Source organism: Lactuca sativa, chromosome 2 (genome assembly GCF_002870075.4).
Source record: "Lactuca sativa cultivar Salinas chromosome 2, Lsat_Salinas_v11, whole genome shotgun sequence".
In the NCBI taxonomy this organism is placed as follows: domain Eukaryota; kingdom Viridiplantae; phylum Streptophyta; class Magnoliopsida; order Asterales; family Asteraceae; genus Lactuca; species Lactuca sativa.
This window is the reverse complement of record NC_056624.2, coordinates 165665974-165690888: the sequence shown is the minus strand read 5'-3', so window position 1 is coordinate 165690888 and position 24915 is coordinate 165665974. Positions and strand designations below refer to the sequence as shown.

General features: G+C 38.3%; 1 protein-coding gene across 1 annotated transcript; it reads left to right on the top strand.

Annotated features, from left to right (window-relative positions):
• On the top strand, window positions 1-622 carry LOC111913323 (probable receptor-like protein kinase At1g80640). The gene is made up of 3 exons (XM_042899873.2): window positions 1-52; window positions 129-299; window positions 375-622. The coding sequence occupies exons 1-3, from the start codon at window positions 34-36 to the stop codon at window positions 620-622; spliced, it is 438 nt and encodes a 145-aa protein (XP_042755807.1). The 5' UTR covers window positions 1-33.
• Window positions 623-24915: the final 24293 nt, after the last annotated feature.

Genomic DNA, 24915 nt, shown 5'->3' with positions numbered 1-24915 from the left:
GCTGCGCCTCCCATTCCTTCAATTCCAACATCAATGGCCGACTTCACTTCAGGTATATATCCCCTTCCATCATTCACATCCGGGTTATTGCTATCTACCTCTAACATCTTTACTTTCATCCGAATCAGGAACTGAAATCGATATCACGAAGCACCAACACAGTTCAAGTCGAAAGGTTCTTATTGGGCTCATCACAGTTTCGTCTGTGATGGCAATCATCATGGTGTCCATCATGTGTTTGTGGATATGCCACAGAAAGAATATACACAAATCAGGCAAAATCGGTACCAAAAAATTAGGTAAGACGATGTAAAACTTAATAGGTTTTGACAATTTCTATAGATTCTAATCAGATTTGTTGTTTTAATTTCAAGATTCTTTGAGAGGACTTCCATTGAGTTCATTCGTTAGCAGAACTAACGGTGTTTTCAAAACCAAAATCGAAAAGGGATCGGTGGTTGTTATGGATTATAATGTGTTAGAATCAACAACAAATAACTTCGGTGAAAGCGAGATATTAGGCGTAGGTGGATTTGGATGCGTGTATAAAGCTCGACTCGATGATAATTTGCATGTAGCTGTTAAAAGATTAGATGGTATTAGTCAAGACGCCATTAAATAATTCCAGGTTAATTATCATTATCTTAAAGATTTAGACTTTAATTAATCTTTTAATTCTTGCAATTTTGTGATTAGGGTTTTCTTTTTTGCAGACGGAGGTTGATCTATTGAGTAAAATTCATCATCCGAATATCATCACCTTATTGGGATATTGTGTTCATGATGAAACCAAGCTTCTTGTTTATGAACTGATGCATAATGGATCTTTAGAAACTCAATTCCAAATCAAATTCGGTGTTTTTCAAAAATTGAGTTTCATATTCAAAGAAGGAATCAGAATTGATTATCGATTTGAATTGTCAAACCATAGAAAGTCAAAACTGGGACCGCCATCTTAATCAGATTCATGCTAAGGGTATTTTAGGTAAGATTCCTGGTACGTCCCCTGTTCATGAAACATCTCATGTTACGATTCTTATTCCTATGAAGATTGTGAAGCATTCTGGTAGTGGTAATGATGAAGTAATGAATGAGGGTTCAAATGATGATGTGAAGATGGGATCAGATAGTGGGACTGATTTGAAAATGAACCAGGGAGTTAGTTTTTTGGATCTTAAATGGGATAATGAGCCAATGATTGTTAATAATGATTCCAAATCAAAATCATCCAAGTGGTTACTATTGTCAATGATGTTAGCAAAAAGTCTTATGCTTGAATTGTTGAAGCTTCTAGCTCCGTGGTTGATCTTAACGTCAAAGTTATTCCTAAAGTTGATGGGAAACCAAATGGTAAAGTTGAGCTAGAGGAGAATGAAAAATTGTATTGTGTTCTATATTAATGTTAAAATGTGTATTTATTTATGAATAGCAGTGTATTTATTTGTGAATAGAAGTGCATTCATGTGTGAATGAATATATTTATTTATGATTAGAGGTATTCATTTGTGAATAATAGGGAACTCATTTGTTAATAGCAGTGTATTCATTTGTGAATAGCAGTGTAATCATGTGTTAATGAATGTATTTATTTATGATTAGATGTATTCTTTATATGAAGAAATGATAATTTTTACACTCTTTTTATTTTTCAGTCGATTAAAAAAAGGAATTGAATTACTTGTAAATTGATGTTTATTCATTTGTGATTGGAGAAGTATCAAGTTTTTTGAAAAAAAAAATCATTTGTGAATACAAATGTATTAATTTAGAGTTCGATTTCTATTCATCTTTTTGAAAAAAAAAAACCGTGAAAATAGAAGAAAAAAATTGATTTTCTTAATTTTTTTTTCAGTTTTAAGATAAATTTTGGTAAAAATGTTTTTTATATTCCATTAATAATAAAAATAAAAAATTTAATATTTATTTCTTTTTTGGTAACTGCTCCTAAATTTAAGGGAATTTGATTGAATTTTATTTTATTTTAATTTAATTAAAATATACAATTACTAATATGCCTTTATATATTGATTGGTCTAGAATTTTTCTCGCGTTCTCAATCTTTTAGGTGTTCTCATTTGATCCTTTTCATATATATATATATATATATATATATATATATATATATATATATATATATATATATATATATATATATATATATATATATATATATATATATATATATATATATATATATATATATATACTATGATGTATAAAGTCAAAAACACAAAGCGTACCGTATACACTTATTGATAAACATCCCAAATTTGATAAATTTCTCCGTATAATTTTCAATGAAAGTTTGTTATTGAATATTAAATTAAATGTGTATAATGTTTTAAAGCAAGTTTGTTATTGAATAGTAAATTAAATTTGAACAATGTATTAAAGCTTACATGGTATACTAAGGCCCAAGGGAATAAACATAATTCTATTTTTTTTATGTAAACTTCTTTTTACATTTAAATACATCAAACTAAATACTATGAGTAAACATTAGTAAAACAAAACAGTGAGGAAAAATTTATGAGTCCTTTGAAGACTATATATATATATATATATATATATATATATATATATATATATATATATATATATATATATATATATATATATATATATATATATATATATATATATATATGGAAGGGTTATATGGAAAATGAATGATTAGGGCAATATATATTTGAAGCAATGAACACATGACAACACATCACTTTAGGGTAACTACATAAATAACTTCTATAATACATTACTAGTGAATAAAGAAATGGACACGTATCATTTGATTATTGGTTCTAGCATATGTTGCCCTAGTTATTTATTTTCCATAGAACCCATTTCTCTCTCTCTCTCTCTCTCTCTCTATATATATATATATATATATATATATATATATATATATATATATATTAAAATGAGAACATTTGTGGTTTGATAACATTTGAGAATAAAAATAAGCAATAAGAAAACAACGGCTACTTTTAATGAAGCAATGGTGGATATGTAATTTTCTTAAAGTTATTACATTCACATTTGTGGGTTGATATATGTAATTTTCTTAAAGTTATTACATTCCCGTCACAAGCCACACAGATAAGATAAGAAGATAACACACTGAAGCAGCTATACATCAAATTGAAGATGTCGATCTTCAACAGTTCTTCGATCACCGACCTCAAATTGAAGTTGTTGCTTCATTTTTTCATTCACCTAGAGAACGTCGATGAAGGAGCCAATAGAGACATTTTGCCATGATTGATTAGTATGCTTCCTTATCCTTACCTTATGTAATTTCATTTCCAATTTTTTATATTTGTTATCAGATTAATGGTTTTGAAACACTTTTTTATAATAAATTCATTAAGAAACATTTCATTTTATAATTTAGTTTGACCAATCTGGTATATCTATTTGAAATTGTATTTGTAGAGGAATTTGTTGGAGGCCAATAACCAATTTCGTTGCTTTTCCATCTGTCATGGTAACTTAGTTGTTTCCTATAGTTATGTAAGTTCAGATTTTGGAAACTATTATCTTATATTTATTCATGTTAGGTGCCTGATATTGGCTTTGGAATCAAGAAATCATCAAGTAGAAGTGCAATTTCTTAGGTTGCTTCTTAATTAATTTGTTTCATATTATAAATAAAAATAGTAAGCTTTAGGGGCTGGATTGGAGTCTATTAGAGAGTTGATGATCACTATAGAATTTCAAGCACACAAGGTGTTTGTCATATTGTCTGAAAGAACCTAATAAGTGTAAAAGTGGCATTTTATGCAAAAATCCTTAACTTTGAACCCTCATTAAGCCAAGAATTAAGGCTCGTAGGTTAAATTGAATTTCACATCTAAATAGCCTAACAAGTAACCAACAATCATGTTAAAGGTTATAAACTTAAGGCGTAACCATTAAGTCCTTAATAGAACACCAAAAGTGATTTAAAAGTTATTATGATCAATTTTCCCAAATCTGTACTCCAACTTCTAAAATCCGTGCAAGTCAATAAGAACACCTAAAAATCATGAGACTTAGTTTTCTGGAAATCTTAGTGTCTAGTTTCTTCAAACTTTGAATCACATTTTAAAATTCCAACTCCTCGAAGGGTAAAATTGGCAATGTTTTCAGGTTGGTACATGTCATAGATTTCATGCATTGTCTTCAAAAAATCATAATAAATTCATCAGAACTCCAAATGACAAAAATCCAAAGCCTATAGTTAGATATGGATGTATAGTTTCCCACATATAAATATACTGATGTAATTCTTTGTATATTGGTACATTTTATTCCCAGAGTGTTGAATGGTCCATAAAGTGACAACTTAAAGTCGCTAACTTGTAAATTTAATATAAAATCAACCAAACATCATTAGAAGGAGATCGTTATACTTATGAAAAGATAATAGGGGGGGGGACTTTACTAATATTATTTTATCGAAATTTAAGAATGGGTTGAAAGGCAAGAAAACATATCCCAAACAGAGCACTAAAATCAAAGATAAAATAAGGAAATATGTACATAAGTTTTATAAGAGCAATACAACAAAAGCTAAATAATGTTATAATTGTTGTGTAAGTTCTTAGAAAGGAAAGAATCCATCTAGCTCACGCTATCTAATTTTCAAGTTTAAGGAGGCGATTTACACTCACTCTCCTATTATGTAGGCATTACTTGTTTTATGTTATTGTTTACGGATATCCTAATCCGGTAGAGTGAACAATGAAAAGGCAGAATGCAGTTTTTTCTCTAGTGAGACAAGCAGAACATATTCATTTCTGTTTTCTCAATTCGTTAATTGTTCTCGTGTATTAAATCACATGTGATTATATGATCTAATCACATATGACTTATATGCACAAGATTCATTTTTCTGTTTTCAATTCAATAGTAGTTCTTTGTCCATATTAATCGTATGTGATTAAATACATAAAACTATATATGATTAAATACATGATAACAACTAGATTAAATACATGATAACAACTACTGAAGTGAGAACGCGAATTTGAATCTAAATTTTAACGTCCAATTCCTGGTACGCATTTGATTATAATTTATTTATTTTTGTAGAGTTATTCGACGAGTTGGGAGCCCCAGACTTGTCGAGTAGAAACGAGAATAGATGTGGGGTTTTAAGCAGTCTACTCGACGAGTTGAGAGCCCTCAAACCAATGAGTAGGTCTGCCATAGTGAAACCCTAATTTTGGGGTTTTGCACCCTATTTAAGAATCTTAATCCCCACCTTATGGCCTCATTTCCAGCATTCAAGTCCTAAACCCTAATCCACGAAACCCTAGAGCATTTTGTGAGTGTGTGAGCCACTCTTGAGTGATTTTGTGTGTTCTTGAAGTTAGAAGAAGAAGAAGAAGGAGCTAGAAGGTTCAAGGAGAAGATAGTAGATCCAGAGATTTCCTTCCATCCTCATCACCTTCAGGTAATCAAGTCTCTAGCTTGACTCTTAGTTCATTAGATCTCTTTAGTTCCATTTTATGAGGGTTTTGGTTCAAGAATCTCGATCTTTGGGACATGGACGTCCCAAGTGGCTCACCTTCCAAATCTAGAATCATTAAGGGTTGTTTAGGTATAAAGATGCAAACTTTATGCCATTGGAGCCCGATGCAAGCCTTAAGGACGTTATTATGGTCTTTTAAGCCCCAAAAGGCCATGCATGGAAGTAAAATCTGAGACTTTACGTGTTTATTGGGTGTCTAGGGCCTAGATCTTGATTTTCAAGCTTTGGGTTGGAGTAATAAGTCTTTTGGACAAATATTTATGTCTTAATGAACTAGGGTTTTAGCTAAACCCACTAAGTAGGATTATTAGCGGGTAAAGTTGGAAACCTTACCCTTAAAGGGGCATTTACATTGTGTGGAGGAAGTATGGACCTTGGATCTGGAGAGTAGGGCTTAATCTGTTAAGATGGCCCAAACAGACAGAGGAACTCATTGAGTCTATAGAGGAACTTGACGAGTTGAGTCGTGTTGTCCTGTTTCAGTTTAAGGAAGAACTCAACGAGTCTGTGAAGGGACTCGATAAGTTGATTCGCCAAATCACGACTATGAGAAGCCATGGAACTCAGCGAGTCAGGGGGTGACTCGACGAGTTAGATCGTGATTTCAAGGTTCTAGGACTCGGCGAGTTGGGTCAACCTAGAATGTTGACTTTGACCATAATGTTGACTTTTACTAGGGGTAAAATGGTCATTTTACCCTTAGAAGGATTCTTAGTTTTTAACTAAGTGATTATTGTGATAATGATAGTCGGGGAGTCGTTGGAGCAGCCATAAGAGATTCCTCACATGAGATTTTAGCAGCCAGCTTGAGAAGTGAGTTTTCCTCCAGTAGGAACGGGTCTAAGGCACCAAGGCCAACCCGTTTATGTATGATAGTATGTTCCGAATATAGGTCTGATCCTGGGTGGGGCCCGATGTAGATTATATGTTTTTTCTGGATTTCGATCTGATGTCGGGACGGTACCTGAAGAATGTTATTGTGCTTGATGTCTTTGTGATTCTTGCATGTTTATGTATTTGTATGTTTTTGGTACGATGTCGGGCGGGGCCCAAGGAATGTATAGGTGTTATATCTAAGTAATTTTGCTTATGTTATGTGTATTGGTAATTATGCTTATATGTATGTCGAGCACTGCTCGATGCCGGGTGGGCCCCGATGCCAGGCGGGGACCGATGCCAGATGCGGTCTGATGTTTGGCGGGGTCCGATGTCGGACAAGCCAATGTCGGGAAATGCATGATATAGTAGGGCAAGGCCCAATGTATGTGATATGCAATTATGTGTTTATGTGTGGTATGTGGTAGTTTAGGGAGACTCACTAAGCTTCATGCTTACAATTTTCGTTTTGGTTTCAGTTACTTCCAAGGGAAAGAGCCCGGGATGACATCATGGCACACACCACAACTTTTAGCCTAGGAGGATTCACTCTGATATTTTGACATATGATTTTGATACATTGATAGATGATATGAGATTTCTGAGATACATGATTTATGAAATTTTGATACTTGGGTTTTGTAATTATGATGTTTGACGAAATATGGTTTTCTTAAATGATTTAAAATGAAAATTTTGGACCGTATTTTTGAGGATGTTTCAAGTTGGTATCAGATCCTTGGTTTGAGGGATTCAGGCATACCCTAGGGTGTGTTTGAACTCAAACTAAGGAAATGGTATGAAAACTTTCAAAAGAAAATCATTTTTATAAAAAGAACTTTGAAAAAGAGAAAAGGGTGTGGTGCATGCAATCAGCCGAGCTCAAGTAAGTACTCCTAAATTACCCATACAAGTTTATGTTATGAGAACTTCATGCTAGATTAGGACTAAGGATCTAGGAAGGATGCATTATGTGCCTATTATATGTGAATCAACTTTATGAGAACTGCATGCTAGATTAGGGCTAAGGATCTAGGAAGGATTCCTTATATGCATGTTATCTGTATCTCAGTTATATGAATTGCATGTTAGTATAGATTAGTCAGGGATGGCCTGAATGAGATATGTTTGATTATGTTTACTCAATGCTCAAATGTTCCTTGCTTTGTGCTTGTAGGAGTCTTAGTTATCTTTTACTAACTAGTAAACGAATATGTTAAGTTACATATTTCAAGGACTAATTAATTTTAGAAGGTTAGGTCTGGCTCTATTTCGCAGCTCTCGTTTGAGTCTAACCGTTGTAGGGTAGGACCTCTCATTCGAAGAATTATCTAGTCTTAGTGATATGTAATGGTATTCGCGAGCTAGTTAGGGGGAGATAACAAGGACTTCTTCTACAACTGATGGCGGAGAGTGGGTCGGTGATTACCCTAGGGCAAGCCTAGGATGAGAGTAACGCATGAAACAGTAGTAGTAGAAGGGAATTGGTGGAGTCAAGGAAGATCTTGAGGAAAGTACGGATAGATGTGGAAGTTAGTATGGGCCTGTACTACTGAAAGCAGAGGATTCGTACTCGAATCAAGGAAGGTGGAGATGAATCCAAGGAACTTGTAGTATATGTGATCTCTCGAGATATGATTAGTATTATGATGTTTTTATGATGTGTTTTTTAGAATGGTGGTACTACGCACTAGACCAGTCGGAACCTCGGGAGCCGGTGAGGGATCAGGCTCGGGCTCTAGAGCCTAGCAGCTAGATGGCTAGATGAGGGAGTTCATCTCATCTAAGATCACACGCAGCATTGTAGACTAGACTCCTGTGATCTTTGGTACGATCAAGTAGGGTATCATGGAGCTGTTCGGAAAGAGGCTAAATGCATTCCGCACTGAGGAGGCAGCCATGATGTGGTCGCGCACATTGACATTCAGGGAGTTCAGAGTCTGTGGAGCTCCCAAATATCATGGGGCTCGAGACCCCATTGCTAGCGGCAGATGGTTGGCGGATGTTGCCAATGCTTTCCGTACCAGCAAATGTCCTGAGGGGGACAAGGTCTGACTTGCTTCCTGTCTCCTAAAGGACAGAGCACGTGATTGGTGGGAGGAGTTTGGACGATCCATTGGGGATGATGCGGTCATAGATGCGATGACTTGGAGTGATTCCTTGGCCAGGTTCAAGGCCGAGTTTGCACCTGTGATAGAGGTGCAACAGCTTGCGAGGGAGTTTCAGGACCTCCAGCAGACTATAGAGACGGTGGCCGAGATCACCGCTATGTTCAAGGGGAGGGCCCTTCTCGTTTCGCAGTACGTAGCGGACAAGGAGATGAAAAAGTCCCGATATCATGAGATGTTTTGGAGTGATATCCGCCAGTTTGTGATCCTCTCCAGCTACAACACGCTAGAAGATATGATTGTTAGGGCTCGAGAGAGGGAGTTGGATTTGGAGATAGAGATAAAGAGCAAACCAGATGGGGTTCAAACAAGTAGTTCGGGAAAGAAGCCCAAGGTATCAGATCACAAATCGAGGAGCCAGCAGGGCCACAGCCGATGTGGAAAGTGCGACATGATGCATGAAGGGGTGTGCAGGGCGGGAAGTTCGGGCTGCTTCAAGTGCGGCTGAACTAGTCACATGAGTAGGGATTGTACAGCTGCCACTAACACCACAACAGCTTTAGATCTGATTTGCTTTCAGTGTAATTAGAGGGGCCACAAAAGGCCCAGTGTCTAAGTTTAGCAACAGCATGACAGGTGGCTGCACCCGCTCCTGCCACGTTGAGGATTACAGATGGTCGTCAGGGTCGGGCAGAGGCGCTTATGGCGAGGAGCAGGGCTTTTCAGCTTACTGTAGAGGAGGCACGTGTTGTTCCCGATGTTGCGATGGGTATGTATTCTCTACTAATCTCTTTATTTGTATGGATTATTGCTTATGTTTACTTTTTTTGTTATAGGATCGTTCTTTGTGAATGGTATATCAGCTTTGGTACTATTTGATTCGGGGGCTACCCGATATTTTGTGTCCCTCGCGCTCAGCCAGCGACTCGTAGGGGCTCCAGGGGAGCTGGATTGCCCACTTGATGTGTAGATAACAGATGATAGGACCGTTCGCGTTGGCAGGGTGAACCAGGGATGCACACTACAGTTGTTCGACGAGCAATTTTCTGTGGATTTGGTCGCCATTCCCTTGCGAGGGAATAAGGTTATAGTGGGTATGGACTGGTTGAGCCCCAATGGTGTAGTGATCGACAGTGAGTAGCAGCTAGTGAGAGTTCGGACTCCTAGTTGGGGAGGGTTAGTGATTCAGGGCGAGAGGTCGCAGCGTTGACTTACGGTATGTTTAGCAGCGAGAGCGAGGCATTACCTTCAGCAGGGTTGCGCAACGTATGTTGCCTATGTTATGGATACCCATGAGAAGGGTAAAGCGACAGTGGATGATGGACTGGTAGTGCGAGAGTACCCGGACGTATTTCTGGAGGATTTGCCTGGGATACCTCCGGAGAGACAGGCTGGGTTCAGAATTGACCTAGTCCCTGGTACGGCTCTGATAGTCAAGGCATCATATCGGTTGGCTCCTCTCGAGATGCAGTAGTTGTCTACGCAGCTGCAAGAGCTGCTACACAAGGGATTTATCAAGTCGAGTAGCTCGCCATGGGGAGCCTCGATCTTGTTTGTGAAGAAGAAGGACAGGTCACATCGCATGTGTATAGACTACCGGGAGTTGATTAAGGTAACGATGAAGAACCGTTACCCTCTCCCGAGGATTGGTGATTTTTTTGACCAACTTCAGGGCACATATTGGTTCTCCAAGATTGATCTGTGATCGGGTTATTACCATATGTGATTCAGGGACGATCATGTGCAGAAGACAGCTTTTAGGACTCGCTATGGTCATTATGATTTGTGGTGATGCCGTTTGGGCTCAGTAATGCTCCAACCACATTGATGGACCTCATGAACCGCATGTGCAAACGGATGCTGGATCGGTCTGTGATAGTCTTAATTAATGACATCTTCGTTTACTCCAAGACTCAGGAGCAGCATGAGGAGCACCCGAGGGAGGTGCTGGAGACACTGAGGAGAGGAGGGAGAGACTTTTCGCAAAGTTCTCCAAGTGTGAGTTCTGGTTGCGCGAGGTGCAGTTTTTGGGGCACCTTGTCAACTAGAATGGTATTCTGGTCAATCCGGCCAAGATAGAGGTCGTGATGCAGTGGGAGGTTCTGAGGTCTCCAACTGAGATTCAGAGTTTTCTTAGTCTAGCATGTTATTACCGGAGATTCATCCAGGATTTCTCCAAGATCGTTATTCCTTTGAACCGACTGACCAAGAAGTCGGTGACATTTCGTTGGGGGCCTGAGCAGTAGGCAACTTTCGATGAATTTGCTGGAGGGATTCGATGAGTTCGTGGTTTACTGTGACGCTTCGATCACATGCATGGGAGCAGTATTGATGTAGCGGGGTCACGTGAAAGCTTATGCATCGATGCAGTTGAAGCCTCACGAGGCTAACTATCCGACGCAAAATTTAGAGTTAGGGGTTGTGGTTTTTTCCCTCAAGATTTGGCGACATTACCTCTATGGGGTCCGTCGTACCATTTACACGGACCACAAGAGTTTGAGGTACCTCATGGATCAGTCGAATCTGAACATGAGACAGTGTCGATGGTTAGATGTAGTGAGTGATTATGACTATGAGATCCTTTACCACCTGTGAAAGGCCAATGTAGTGGCCGATGCCCTGAGCTGCAAGGCGGAAGCCCCCCGATTCGAGACATCTATCTGAGGATGACAGTGATTACTCCATTAATGGAGCAGATCAGATAGGCGTAGGTTAAGGGCCTGAAGGAGGAGCGCCGGAAGTGCGAGCGGATCATAGGCCAAGTGGCCTCCTTCAATTACAACAGTCGTAGGTTGTTGAACCGGCATGGGAGGGTCTGGGTACCGTACTGGGGCGGAGTATGGCAGATTCTGATGGATGAGGCCCACAAGTCCAGGTTCTCTATCCATACCGGGGCGACAATGATGTACAGAGATCTTTGTTGGATTAGGTGTCTAAGTTCATAAATATTTCTGGAATGTACTTGACCCAATTAGCATGGTCCACTTGGGTTCCATGACATTGCAACACTTGGATACACTAAATGAGAGAAAGGACACTTAAGGATTATTAATATATTCTAATATATTAATAATATTATTTAATTAGTATTGATCAATGAATTAATTTGGAATTAATTAAGTGATCAAAAAGAGACTAATTAAATATATGGGGTAGATTGTGTAAATCATATATTCTTGTATAGTGGGCTAATGATCTATGGTTTGTATGGATTGGGTTAAAACCCATAAGGTGCTCCATGGATAGTCCATGGAGGTTACAAACCCATGGATCATGGAATATGGAAAGCCATGACAATTAGGGCGTACATGGTGTAACCCTACTTGTGTCATAACTATATAAAGACCCCTTGTCTAGCAAAATTGGCACTATTAAAAGAAAGTAAAGAGGGCTAGCCGATTTTGAGGTGTTAGTGAACTTCTCTCAAGGTTATTCCAAGTGTTGTGGTGTTGTGTGATACATTTGAGGCATCACACTTGAGGTGCTAGTCTCACAAGGTTCTAAAGGAATCCAAGCAACAAAGAAAGGTATGTTTTTCTTACTAGCTTTATGATTCAAGTACCAATGCTATGCTAGATAGTTAAAGAACCTTGGAAAATCAAATTTGCATGTATCTTAGTCAAACATAGATCCAAGGTTTCTAGGGTTTCATGTACACCTTAGGAGTGTTAGAATGCTCAAAACCCTTCAGTGGTATCAGAGCCTAGGCTTGTTTACTTGATACTTGATGCAAACTTGTTTTTTAAAAGCCAAAAACTGCCCAGACAAGAAAACTTGACGAGTTCTAGCCAAAAACTCGCCGAGTTCATGTGTTATTGCATGAACTCGACGAGTTCCTTGATGAACTCGACGAGTTTGTTATCCAGTGAGTAGTTTTTCAAGCTTTGCTGCTGGAAATGGACTAGAAACATTACCCTAAACTGTTTTGGTGCTATAAAACTTGGTTTAAATGGTGTAATGGTTATGCTAATCCATTTTCAATATCTATTATCAAAATTTCAAGTTTTAAATGGTTAATTTATGATTCTTGAAATTGTTGATATGCATGTTCATGAACTTATGAGTTTAGAAGATCATAGGAATTATTTGTAACTTGCTTGTTAGTTTAATTCTTGATCATTATGTATTTTAATGGAATCCATAATTTGTCCTCAAGTTATGGATTATCAAAAGTCACTCTTTTAAAGTCCATTAAAGAAACACATAGGTTACATAAAATGAAAAGTATCTCATTTTATTAAACCATTAACTCATAAGTTATGAAAGATGAAAAGTTTTGAAAGTTACAAAACTTGCCCTCAAGTTTTGGAACATGTAAAGTCAATTTAAAAACTTTAGTTCCAACCCCTAGAATTTTAAAAGTTAAAATTCAACCCTTATACTTTATAATATTATAAGTTTAATAATAATTATATATGTATAAGAAAAAGTCGTTTTACCGTTAGTAGGCCTCATTCACGAAGCCGATCTATAACGGGGGTATAAGGTTGTTGCCTATAAAATGGCATCTTAATGGGTGTCCACTCTCACCCACCACTTCCTTGATCGGTGGAGGGTCGTTAGCTGAACGGGTAAGACAAGGACATTAAATCTTCATTAAAAGTATGACGAATATAAAGTAAATAAATGTTTTTATAAATTCTCAATCTTAGTTACTTTAGGAAAATGTGAATAAGGTGATAACCTATGAAATTACACTTTGCACTTTGATTAAGTCGTTAGTGGAGCGTGTGTGGTTAACCGGCACACTAGCCTGAACTTAACAAGGTAGGCAAAGGGTGGCTTAATGTTTATCATAGTATCGATGGAGCGCGTGTGATTAACCGGCACATCGATTGAGGGGTAAATTTTAAGGGTACCAAGTAATTTGCATGGTTACTTCATACCTTGTTTTGTGATCCTCGGCATCCCAGTCACAAAACCTAAAGGGCACACTCGATATTGAAACATGCCATTGAAAAGTTCAATGAATGTCAAAGAATCTAGGAGTTTGAAAACCAATTAAAACCTAATAATTTGTTTTGTTTTTCATGGTGGAAATTGGTGAATCGTCATTCACCTACCTTCAAATATTTTATAGCTTGGATTATGGCATCCCTCTTCTAAGTTATAAAATATTGTGGTGGGTCCTAGCCTTAATATTACATTTGGGTGTTTTATTAAGGACTATCTTTATATCTAATCTAAACTTGTCTTTCTTCTTTTTCAGATGTCTTCCAACTATGTTGCTTCTGGATCAAACCCTACCGTCTCCTTCTCTCTCATGAACCTTTGTGGGAGAGTCATCTTTGATGGATCCAACTTTATAGATTGGATCAGGAACATCAGGATGGTCACTCGGTATGAGGACAAGGAATATGTCCTCGACAAGGAGCTTAAGGAGCTTGAGTCGTCTGCTACTCCTGAGGAGATCGCTGAATACCATGCACATGAGAGAGATGCTACCAAAGTGGCATGTATCATGTTGGCCACAATGACAGTCGAGCTCCAAAAGTCCTATGAGGACTACTATCCTTTTGAGATGCACCAGGATTTGATGGACCGCTACCATCATAGTACTCATCAAGAGCGATATGAAATCATCTCCTCCATGATAACAACCCGGATGAAGGATGGTGAACCCATCACGGGCCACATGCAGAAAATGCAAAGATATGTGGACCGTTTGCTGAAACTAAATGTGAACTTCCCCCAGGAGTTGGCAATTGACATGATTTTGCACTCCTTACCATCGTGTTATGATCAATTCCGTATTACATACCACATGAACAAGGAGGAAGTTACACTTAGCAAACTTCAAGGACTCTTGAAGACCGCGGAAAGTGGTCTTAAGAGTAAATCGGTTGTTACCACTCCTACTCTTATCGTGGCCCCTGTCTTGGCAATCGGGCAAGGCAAAGGAAAGAAGAGGAAGAGCCCTTCGAAGGGTACCAAAGTAAAGTCCCTTGATGGCTCCTCTTAAAGTGGAACCAAGAAAGGTTTCGTCACTCCTTCTGCTAACCCTAAAGAGGCTGGATGATTCTATTGCCATGAAAAGTCGCACTGGAAGCGACACTACCTAAAGTACCAGCAAGATGTGAAGGATGGGAAATTAAAACCCAACCATGCAAGTATATACACTATATTGTCTAATAATTCACCCCATTCTAATGCTTGGGTCCTTGATACAGGTTGTGGTATTCACATATGTACTGATTTGCAGGGACTAAGAAGAAGTGAGAATATGGAGCATGGGAAGATAAACTTGATCATGGGGAATAGGAAAGCTTCACCTGTCACCAAACTTGGAGTTTATTCTTTGTTACTAAGTAGTGGATTAGTGTTAGATTTGAATAAGTGTTGTTACTCGTCTGAAATGGCGAGAAATATTATTTCCTTTCATGGTTTGTACAAACAACGTGTTACTTTTTCATTTGATAATGATAGTGGTGGTATTAATGCTTTCTTTAATAATGTTTTTTATTTTAAAGCATTACCTTGTGATGGTGTATATGAAACTGTGTCGGTTGTTGATAACCTAGGAAATAATGTGTTGTGTATCGATTCCTCCACTAGTTTAGATAAAGCATCATTATGGCATTATCGTCTTGGACATGTATGCAAGAAACTCATAGTCCAACTCCAAAAGGATGGATTCTTGGAGTCATTTGACCTAAAGTCAGATGATAGTTGTGAATATTGTTTGCTTGGGAAAATGACAAAGTCACCCTTCACTGGTACTTGTGCTAGGGGTGAGGGTTTGTTGGATCTTATACATACTGATGTGTGTGGACCCTTCAGAACTGTCACAAGAGATACTAACCGCTTCTATGTGACTTTTACTGATGATTATAGTAGATATGGATATGTCTACTTAATCAAGCATAAGTCAGAGACCTTTGAAAGATTCAAAGAGTTCAAACAGGAAGTGGAGAATCAGTTGGGTAGGAACATTAAGATGATTCGATCCGATCAAGGTGGTGAGTATATTAGTACAGAGTTTCTTGAATATATTAAAGAATATGGGATTATCTCACAATTGACACCTCCCATGACACCGCAGCTTAATGGTGTGGCTGAGAGGCGCATTCGAACCTTGTTGGATATGGTTCGTTCCATGATGAGTCGAGCTTTGCTACCAATCTCATTTTGGGGGTATGCCTTAGAGACTGTCGCCCATATCCTTAATCTAGTCCCTACAAAGAAGGTTGCCAAAACACCTCATGAGATGTGGACCGAAAAAGTTCCCAATCTAGACCACATCAAGATTTGGGGTTAGGAGGATTTCGTGAGGCGCGAGTCTCATGATAAGCTAGAACCTCGCAGTGAGAGGTGTATTTTCATCGGCTATCCACAGAGATCCTTTGGTTACCTCTTCTACAGACCTAGTGAGAATGTGGTCTTTGTAGCAAGGTGAGGAGTCTTTCGCGAGAGAAAATTCATGAGCCAAGGAAACAGTGGGAGGGAAATTGACCTTGAAGAAATTCAAGAGTCAAGTTGTGAAGGAACCTCAAACCCTAGCAATCAACCTGAGGAGGAAACTCCTTTTGATCCGACAGAAGATTTTGTACCTCTGAGGTGTTCCACAAGAGTTAGGAATGCACCTGAGCATTACTATGGTTTCCATATTACTGTGGAAGGTGATACACTTATCAGTGATAGCACACTGGTAAGCCTGGATGAACCTAATAGCTACACGGAAGCCATGGCAGGCCCTGAGGTTGCTAAATAGAAAGAGGCTATGGACAACAAGATACAATCCATGTATGAAAATCAATTTTGGAACTTGGTTGACAATGTACCAGGTCGTAAGACAGTTGGGTGCAAATGGATCTTCAAGAAGAAGATCGACATGGATGGTAATGTACACACTTATAAGGCGCGACTGGTTGCAAATGGCTTTCTCAAACTCCGGGAGTTGATTATGATGATACCTTTTCACCAGTATCGAAGATTAAGTCTATTAGGGTTATGTTATCCATTTATGCATTTCATGATTATGAAATATGGAAAATGGATGTCAAAACCGCTTTCCTTAATGGAAAGTTGGCTGAGGATGTTTACATGAGTCAGCCAGAGGGTTTTGTCAGTATAGAGTACCCTAATAGAGTGTCTAATCTTGAGAAATCCATCTATGGATTAAAGAAAGCACCTCGCAGGTGCAATCTTTATTTCGATGAGAAAGTCAAAGAGTTTGGCTTTTCGAGGAGTGAAGATGAATCTTGTGTATATGTCAAGGCTAGTGGGAGTATAGTCAGCTTTTTGGTATTGTATGTGGATGACATATTACTCATAGGAAATGACATCCCAACTCTGAAGGAAGTGAAGTCCTGGCTTGGGAAGTGTTTCTCTATGAAGGACCTTGGAGAAGCTACCTATATCCTAGGGATAAGGATTTTGAGAGACATGAGTAAAAGACAAATTGGACTTAGTCAGAGTACCTACTTGGAGAAGGTGCTAAATAGGTTCAGCATGCAGAATTCCAAGAAAGGAGAGTTACCAATCCAGAGTAACGCCAGACTGAGTAAGACTCAGAGCCCAAGTACAGAGGCTGAGATAGCAGAGATGAGTCGAGTACTGTATGCTTCTGCTGTAGGCTCGATCATGTATGCTATGACTTGTACTTGTCCTGATGTGGCCTTTGCATTGAGCATGATCAACAGATATCAGGGGAACCATGGCAAGGCTCACTGGACTATGGTAAAGAACATTCTCAAGTACCTGCGAAGGACAAAGGATTGGGTCCTTACCCTCGGTGGGAGTGATGACTTGAGAGTATTAGGGTATAACGATGCTAGGTTTTAGACTGATAGGGATCATTTCCGCTCTCAATCAGGCTGGGTCTTTACCTTAAACGGAGGAGCTATTTCTTGGAAAAGTTCCGAGTAGGAGACAGTGGCTGATTCAACTTGCGAATCAGAGTATATAGCGGCAAGCAACGCATCAAAGGAGGCTATATGGCTAAAGAACTTCATTGGAGACCTTAGAGTTGTACCAGCTATAAAGGAGCCTATAGAGATTTTCTGTGATAGTGAAAGTGTAGTTGCCTTAGCAAAGGAACCAAGGGATCACGGGAGATCCAGACACATCGACAAAATATACCATTTCATCAGACATCAAATAGAAGAAGGACTCCTCGTGGCAAAGAGAGTATCTTCGGATGAGAACCCGACAGATCCCCACACGAAGGGACTGGGTAGGGTTAAGCATCTCTAGCATGCGAGGCGCATAGGGTTGAAGGATGATATTAGTTTTAGTATTTAGATAGATTTGAAATGTGTAAAGTGTAATTGACATTTGATGAAGAATAAAAGTTGTGTTTATTTATGAGTAAATTGTTGTTATCTTTTGTCAATCGTTTACTATCATTTCATTTTTGCATGTTTTGACTTCCAGAATAATTATGTTATTGTATTTCATATTATTCAAATTCTCCACAGTCGGTCATATGTTGGAAGTAGATATGAATCAAGACTGTCATGTAGTTGGTTGTAGATGTATAAGGTGTTGGACATTGCAAAGTGTTGCTACAACACTCATGAGTGCTCATAAGTTCTGAGTATTGGATTCAACTCACTCTCACTGGTATCACTTCATGGAATTTATCTCGAGTGATCGTGAGACGGTAATATCATATAAGTCTTCAAACCTAGAGATATGAATTGTTGCCTATGAGTTGGTTATACATTGATTGTACGAAAACACATTGGTAACTCGATGTTATAAAACGTGCCTTTGTGTATGATTCAACAAGTAGTAGAACAAGCATATGAGTCGAAGTTTATCTGTTCCTTCTTGGATTAGAAGCGATATCTGGGCCCCTCGATGATTTTGTGTTGACCCATGTACCAGACCCGGTCAGAACTAAGTTTATGTGTTCAATTAAGTTTTGTGTCAAACAAATCGGAAATCGGGAAACAAACTGTTGGACAATAAGTAATACATTGTTCCATGTATTTGTCTGGTTGATATCTAGAATAGAGGATTATATGATCACTTATCTTAAATGGCGTATCATCATCATCTCAGTTCCGCGAGACCTTGAAAGAGCTACAATTGTTGATTGGTTCCTGAAGTCATTCTTGCAGTGATAGTTATATGACTTATCCAAGTGGGAGACTGTTGGATTAGGTGTCTAAGTTCATAACTATTTCAGGAATGTACTTGACCCGATTAGCATGATCCATTTGGGTTGCATGGCATTGCAACACTTGGATACACTAAATGAGAGAAAGGACACTTAAGGATTATTAATATATTAATAATATTATTTAATTAGTATTGATCAAAGAATTAATTTGGAATTTATTAAGTGATCAAAAAGAGACTAATTAAATATATGGGGTAGATTGTGTAAATCATCTATTCTTGTATAGTGAGCTAATAATCCATGGTTTGTATGGATTGGGTTAAAACCCATAAGGTGCTTGTAGCACCCGATTCCTGGTCCACATTTAATTCAAGCATTTTTATGTTTTTCTCTGGGACTCGACAAGTCGGAGGACCCACTCATCGAGTAAAGTCGAGATCCGCAGACATCTTAAGTGATCTACTCAACGAGTCGGGAGACGGACTCGGCGAGTAGGCGTTGTACGAGTAAAACCCTAAATCTGGGGGTTTGCACCTATATAAACACCTTAACTCATCCTCCCTTGTCCCTAACACTCCCTTAGAACTGGATATCGAAACCCTAGCCGTTTGTGTGTGTGTTAAGGCCATTTTGGTGCTCTTGGTTGGTTTGTGAAGCTTGGAAGGAAGGAAGTGATGGGTTTTATGCATATGAACGATCCTATGTGCTCATACAAATCCTAATGCTTGGATCTAGGTTTCTCTATTGTACGTGCAATGAATCCAAGACTTTCAAACCCTAATCTAGCATACATAATGTAAGTCCCTATTCTGCCTATGTATCAATCAGATCCGTTTGATGGTGCGGAATCCCAATCAAATGGATGATGCCAGATCACAGTAAGAAGAGAAGGAGAAGAAGAAGATGATGAATCTTGTATGTATTGATATGAATGAAGATCCGGATACAAGATTAACACACACTAACACACTCTCTCTTTTCTCTCTCTCTAGAACACCTTCAAATGCACACACTTAAGATCCTCTAGTGTTCATCACCCTTTTCCTCACACCCCTCACCCCTATATATATACACACGGAAAACATGGCCTGTAAACGGGTTTATGGTCGTAAACTCACTCACCGACCGTAAACAACTAAACAATACATAAAAATACAATTTCTCAGAAAAGCAAAGTATAAACCATATTTTTGACCCAACAATCTCCCCCTTGGTTTATAGCTTTCTTTTCTTTTCTTAAATGACCCAACAAGCTCCCCCTAAAAAGTAGCTGTCTTTCTTGATAATCTTCATTGGGAGCTTTGGCTTCAAGATGAACATGATGAATCTTCAATAATTGACTTCATCTTGAGCAGTTGGGCATTTCTTCAGAATTTGGCATTGAATGCACATTGGGTGAGGAGACTTGATGTACTGATTCTTGAAAGATAGCGCTTTCAGCTTGATAATCTTCAGAGAGAACATCAGAGAGAACAAATCTTCTGGATCATTTTAGCAGGTTTAAGATAGCAGCAGACTGATTGAGGAGGCTTCAATGCAATCCGTCACATATTCTTCAATTTCAGCTTCACCTTGCTTCTAGGGTTGAAAGATTGAATGTCGAAAGAATAATCTTCATTTCTTGCTCCTTCGACTGTGAATTCTTCGATGCTCACGGATGAGGCTTTGGCTCAGAAATCTTCAACACAAACTCCATGAGTCGTATCTATACCTGAAATCACTTTTCAAGACAAAACAAAACTAAAAGAAAACTTAGCACACAAATTAAAACATAAACAAAAATATTTTTGGATTTTTGATTTTTCTGAACAAGAAATAAAACAGAAATAACACTATTTTTGGATTTTTAATTTTTTTTATTTTTTTTATTTTCATTATTTTTAATTTTTAATTCCCCCCCACCCCCCTAATATTTAAACTAGAGGAAACTATGAAAAAATTTAAAAATGATATATATCTTTAAGAGTGATTTGGGATCAAAGTTTTTAGACAGCCTTTATCCACTTGTCGGTACCTTCTATCTTCACGTCTTTGTCTGGTCGATCACCGGTATTGTTGTCCACTTAAACACGAAAAATTGTGACAAATTTACGACATACAATTTGTTACAAGACAAGGTGAACTCAAGTTCCTAGATATTATATCTTAAGGACCATTCAGCTGACGACGACCAGGGATATTGTTGTCCACCTAAATTGAGCAACGAGATCTATAGACAATCTTTGAGTGTTCAATTTTAATTGTACTGGAACATGTTTCCCGCTTCCTGATATGCCCCAGCCATCAAAAACTTCCAGAGTACTCCTTACACCGGGTGAGCAGATAATCATTCAGAGAGAGAACATATTCAGATTGATATTACTTATTGTTTCAGAGGGGTTGAGAAGTAGAAGGTTGCATATGCTGTGTACCAGGTCGGATTGGAAGTCACGCAAAGGAGACAACATATGGCTAACAGATAAGAGGAATTTCATATATATAACATGCAGAGAAATAGTGTCGCATATGTTGTGTACCAGGTCGGATTGGAAGTCACGCAAATGAGACAACATATGACTAACAAATAGCAAGAAAGAAAACGATTTTCTACAGACCTAATTTATCGGAATTTACCAGTCGCCCCATCCAACCGGAATTAAGGATATTAAGGATAGAATCCGCACATCGAGGAAAAGTTAAACCACGGTTCCAAGTACGGGTTCATTTAATGTGACGAGTGGATTCCCATATATATCTCCCTGCTCAACCTATCCGAGCGTCGTATTGTCAGGCTGAACGGATCTAACTAGGTCAAGATTTGTCAAGTCTATAAATTTCCTAAGTTCAACTCTGCCTAGTCAAGTCCATTTAGAATCTTTCGTGCCTACCGACGCATCAAACCAGAGCAAAGACCCTTCAACTTTGGGTACGTTATGCAGACTCAGATTGCCTGTTATCACTTGATAATATCACTTCCCAAAAAAATCTCCCTCAAGCACACTTCATAACCAACATATTTTTGATTTTCTGATTTTCTAATGTTTTTTTATTTTTGAAAATTTTCTAATTTTTGTTTTGTTTTTATTTCTCCCCTTAAATTTGTGCATATGAGAGAAACGAAAGTAAATGCGCAAATTTAAACTATCCTAAAACAAAAATTAGTCTTTAAAGCGAATCAGCTTAAGATAAAATCAGAAGTATAGAGAAGAAAACGCAAACCATAAGTCACCGATTGAATTTGCATCCAGAAGGTCTGAAAACAGCACGCGTAATCTCAGAACATATCCGAAAATTCTTAATGTCATTAAGCACTAACCCCGTTTGTGATCTCTTCCTTTCTTCCTTTCTTCCTTTCCTGCAAAAGGACACATTCTCCCAAATAATGTTCTGAGTGTTGTACAGTTGAGAGATGCCTCCTATCATGTGCCTGGAACAACCACTACCAACAAACCGAAGTCTGATGATATGCCTCCATAGCTGCTCCGACACAGAGCGGGATTAGTTGGTCTTTGGAACCCAGTCCATTTTAAAACTGGGTCGACCTTTGTCATCCTTTCACGGTACTGTCTCCCATGACATATCCTGTTTATCACAAACAGAAGATGAAGAAATATTAAAGTCACTAGTAGATTTGGGAGAGTGAGCCATTGGAACCCATTTGTAGTTTGGTTTAACCCATTTCTTTTTTGATCTGATGGGTGGCTCAGTACTTGATTTGGAACTTGATGTCGGCCGTTGAGATGACTTTGATTTTGGCTTCACGGGAGCATCTCTTGGATTGGACTTCTTGGCCGACATTCCCTTCTTGCCCTTGGGATTCTGATTCTTGTCCTTTGGAGTTTGATTCTTGGCCTTGGGAGTTGAATTCTTAGCCTTGGGAGTTGAATTCTTGGCCTTGGGAGTTGCATTCTTGGCCTTCTTAGCATTCCAGTCGTCAATGTCTGATCGTGATCTCAAGGGGTATCTTTTGGAGTATCTCCCTCTTGGCGCATTCTGCCAGCCTTATGCGTAGTAAGGAACGTATGCGCGATTTGGACAATTTCGGGCAATGTGACCAGGTGTTCCATAGTGAAAACATGTATTTTTCTTCACTGTGAAGTTGTTTCTTCCTGCCCTAGTGGCGTATCCTTGCCTTGTCTCTAACTTTTCCCAAATGCACAATTGCAGGAGGCATTCTGTTTCGTTGGAATTCGTGGCCTGTATTTCTCAACAGCAGGTTGATCAGAAACAGCTGAGTTCGAAGCAACAGGTTTAGTGTTTATGGAGATGTTGGTTTGTTCAATGGTTTTCTCCTTGTTCTCATCTTCTGCTACTTTACCTGCACATGAAGTAGAAACATTAGTATTTTCAACCAGAATACCTCCTGACACAAATCCAACTGATTTGCCATATCGAAGATGTGCCTCCCTGTCAATTTCTTCCTGTGTCATTGGGATGGATGTGTAGTTATGATTGAAAGGTGGAGGAACACTATCATACCCTAGACCCTTGTTTTGATTATCTTTGAATTTTAATTGGGTTTCAAATAAGGACTCGACTCTCTGACTTGACGCAATATAATTTTTAAAACTAACGTCTGTTTTTCCACACTTAATTTTTAAAGCGTCAAGTTCTTCAGTTACAGCATCAAGTTGTCTCTTAATATAGTTATAATTTTCACACTTGTTGCTATACTCTTCCTAAAGTTTCCTAAAGTCTTTGGTTTTTGCATCTAATTCAGCCTTCAGAGGTTTATGTCCTTTCCTGAGTTGATATCCTTTATATCTCAGGTCCTCAACTTCCCTTTTTAATAAATCAATTTGTTCCCGAAGAAATTTAATTGTATCTTCACATGATTGAGAACTTGAAACTTCACATGAATGAGAACATGACACTTCATTGACCGGAAGGTTTGCGGAACTCATTGTTTTTCGACAATTCAAAGCGTCAAGTTCTTCAATTATATCAGCCAGACTAAGACGATTGAGATCTTTTGTCTTGTTGATGTCAGCCACGTCCATATCCCACGATTTTGGAAGTGCATTCAGCAGCTTTTTGTTTATCTCAGATTTGGTCAAGAAGATCCCAGCTATATTCATCTCAGTAGTGAGTGTGGTAAATCGCTGCAACTGAGCTTCCAGGGTTTCTCCAGGGATATAATCGAACATGTTGAAATTTTGTCTTAACATCTCCTGACGACTCTCTTTCATGTTTTCAATTCCCTCGTAAACTTCAAAAACTATTAAAAACACAACTAGAAGTCAAACTTTAAATTTAAAAATGCCCTTTGACTATAAACCTCAAAAGTCAACCTTAAAAGTCAAATTTAAAAAGTTAAACTCAAAAGTCAAACTTGAAAAGTCAAACTTGAAAAGTCAAACTTAAAAGTCAAACCGAAAAACTAAATTTGAAAAATTAAAAGTTAAACAAGAAAGTCAAAGTTTAAAATCAAAGGTCAAACCTGAAAGTCAAAATCAAAATTTTATGTAAAAAGTCAAAAATTAAAAAATAATTTTTTTAGTTGAAAAAGATATTTAAAAATGAAAGAAATTAATTTTTGGGGTTAAAAGTGTTAAATATGCGAAAGTGGTGCGACAGGGAGAGGTTAAGTTTAAAATTTCAGAAGGAAATCATAAGTGTTTGGCTAGCCGAGATGGTAAGGCGCTTGGTTTGAGAGTTGGAGGTCGGGGGTTCAAAACCCAGCACCCTCAAAATGGCGTTATTTTTTTAATGAAACCCTGATGCGAAGCTTGCTGCTGAGCCAAGCCGTCCAAGTCGAGCCGCACACTTTCGATCTGCAAGCCGCCGAGCCGAGCTGCAATCCACCGTCCACCGAGCCGAGCCGCAAACTCCGGCGACACGTTTCCGACCGTAAACTACGGCGACCCGTTTCCGACTCGTTTTCGGTTGTAAACTCCGAACCTGAACTCGTGTCCGACCGTAAACTCTTCAGAAACCGCTGTTCTTGACGAAAAACAACGTTTTTTTCACCCTTTTTGCTCCAAAACTCGATCAAAAACTCGTTTTTAGGAAAAACACGAAGAACAAACCCCCCTAATTTTCCGAGATCTATCTAAAAACGCAAGAATCTTTCCAAAATAAGATCAAATCGGCTCCAAATCAGAAAAAAATTGATTGATACAACCAAGCTCTGATACTAATTGTAAGTCCCTATTCTGCCTGTGTATCAATTAGATCCGTTTGATGGTGCGGAATCCCAATCAAACGGATGATGCCAGATCACAATAAGAAGAGAAGGAGAAGAAGAAGATGATGAATCTTGTATGTATTGATATGAATGAAGATCCGTATACAAGATTCACACACACTAACACACACTCTCTTTTCTCTCTCTCTCTAGAACACCTTCAAATGCACACACTTAA